The sequence below is a fragment of the Ciona intestinalis genome, chromosome 14 (genome assembly GCF_000224145.3).
Source record: "Ciona intestinalis chromosome 14, KH, whole genome shotgun sequence".
NCBI lineage: Eukaryota > Metazoa > Chordata > Ascidiacea > Phlebobranchia > Cionidae > Ciona > Ciona intestinalis.
This window is the reverse complement of record NC_020179.2, coordinates 2,973,466-2,974,932: the sequence shown is the minus strand read 5'-3', so window position 1 is coordinate 2,974,932 and position 1,467 is coordinate 2,973,466. Positions and strand designations below refer to the sequence as shown.

Sequence of the window (1,467 nt, the reverse complement as noted above, 5' to 3'; positions counted from 1 at the left end):
ACGTTTCTTTACTCGCATAATGCGAGTAACAAACAACCTTCCACAGCAGGTAACACGCTTATGACGTTATGCCTGTTAACTTTTTTTGCGAGTAACTATGGGAGTACTGACGCACATAAAAGTAACCATGCAAAAAGGGTATATGAGATATTGCACCAAAACACCACGTTCTCACCTTGCATTCTTTCAACAACTGAACTCCCTTTTGTTCTGAATGTTTAGATTCCAACATTATAATGGAAAGCTCATAAAATGCAAACGGAGAAATATGACCGTCTTCTAAATCTGATTCAGATAACTAAGAACATAAAATGCATCAATTCTTTATAAGAAATCTAGGATAACATGGTTAAAATACATGAACTCTTAGTTGCAAAACATAGAGAACATCATTGGAAAATGTGGCTAATGCGGTATTTCTATTTCCTGTTGGTTTGTACAGATTCCTAACAGCTGGATAAATTTTGAGCACAAAAAAAAACATATGATGTAAACCCCTGTTTTAAAGCTGGCAACTAACGTCACTCTATGAGACAATATAACAAATCAAGTAAAACTTAATATAAAAATCACCACCATTATTGTTAAGCAGATTTGCTTTACACTTACAGCAAAGAAATTACACATAAGTATCCAAAATATTCAAAACATGCTGGTAACCAGGATACGAAACTTTATTAAGTAAAATATACGTAATATCTTTGTAAAACTGAATATTTCACCTGTGCCGCAGATTGAAAATACTCCACAGCTTTTGTAGTGTTGCCCAAACATTTGTGCAAAGCAGCAAGAATGAGATGTTTTAAACCTTTCAAACATGGATTGGCAACATTTTCACATTCTGCAACAAAACATATTCAGTCAATATCCATAATGTAACACAGTGTAAACTACTGGGTATTATTAGACATAAGTGTCGTTACAGAGCACAGCTTAAACATAAAACAAAGTGAGAGACGTAAAATCAGACATAATACAAACACAGTATACTGGTTAAACTAACAGTGACTCTGTAGAGCCAGAGAGAGCGGTATATAACAGTAAACCAGCTTCGGCGGGAAAGTAATAATAAAAAGGGCCAGTGTTCATAACAGAATACGATAACATAGAAATACAGGAGTTAACTTAAAACGTAGTGATCCCAAAAAGTGGGGATTTAAATTCGATTTAAATACAAAAAGTAACACTGAGTGTGGGGTATAGCACCTACTTTGATAAAAATTATTTTTTTGCTGATGTGCTTCACCTTGGCCTCAGTCATATAGAATATATGCATATCAAAACTCTATAAAAGAGCAAAAAGGCTTATAACTTTATTTATTCAAACCAAGATAGTTAAACAAACTTCTAACCTTTAAGCATTTGTTTTAGATTCTCCTCCTCGCAATTCGGGAAAGCTTTCCACAAATAAACAATTTCAAAAATAAGGAGTTTCAAATGTTCATCTGTTGGTGGATCTTCTGGAAC

General features: G+C 33.8%; 1 protein-coding gene across 1 annotated transcript in view; it reads right to left on the bottom strand.

The window, feature by feature from the left end:
• LOC494353 (tetratricopeptide repeat protein 39C) overlaps window positions 1-1,467 on the bottom strand; it is an 11,326-nt gene that overhangs the window by 1,870 nt on the left and 7,989 nt on the right. The window contains exons 14-16 of the mRNA XM_009862535.3: window positions 1,353-1,439; window positions 723-841; window positions 176-298 (exon numbers count right to left, since the gene is read on the bottom strand). Of these exons, the coding sequence (XP_009860837.1) occupies window positions 176-298; window positions 723-841; window positions 1,353-1,439 (329 nt within the window). The remainder of the gene's footprint in view (window positions 1-175; window positions 299-722; window positions 842-1,352; window positions 1,440-1,467) is intronic.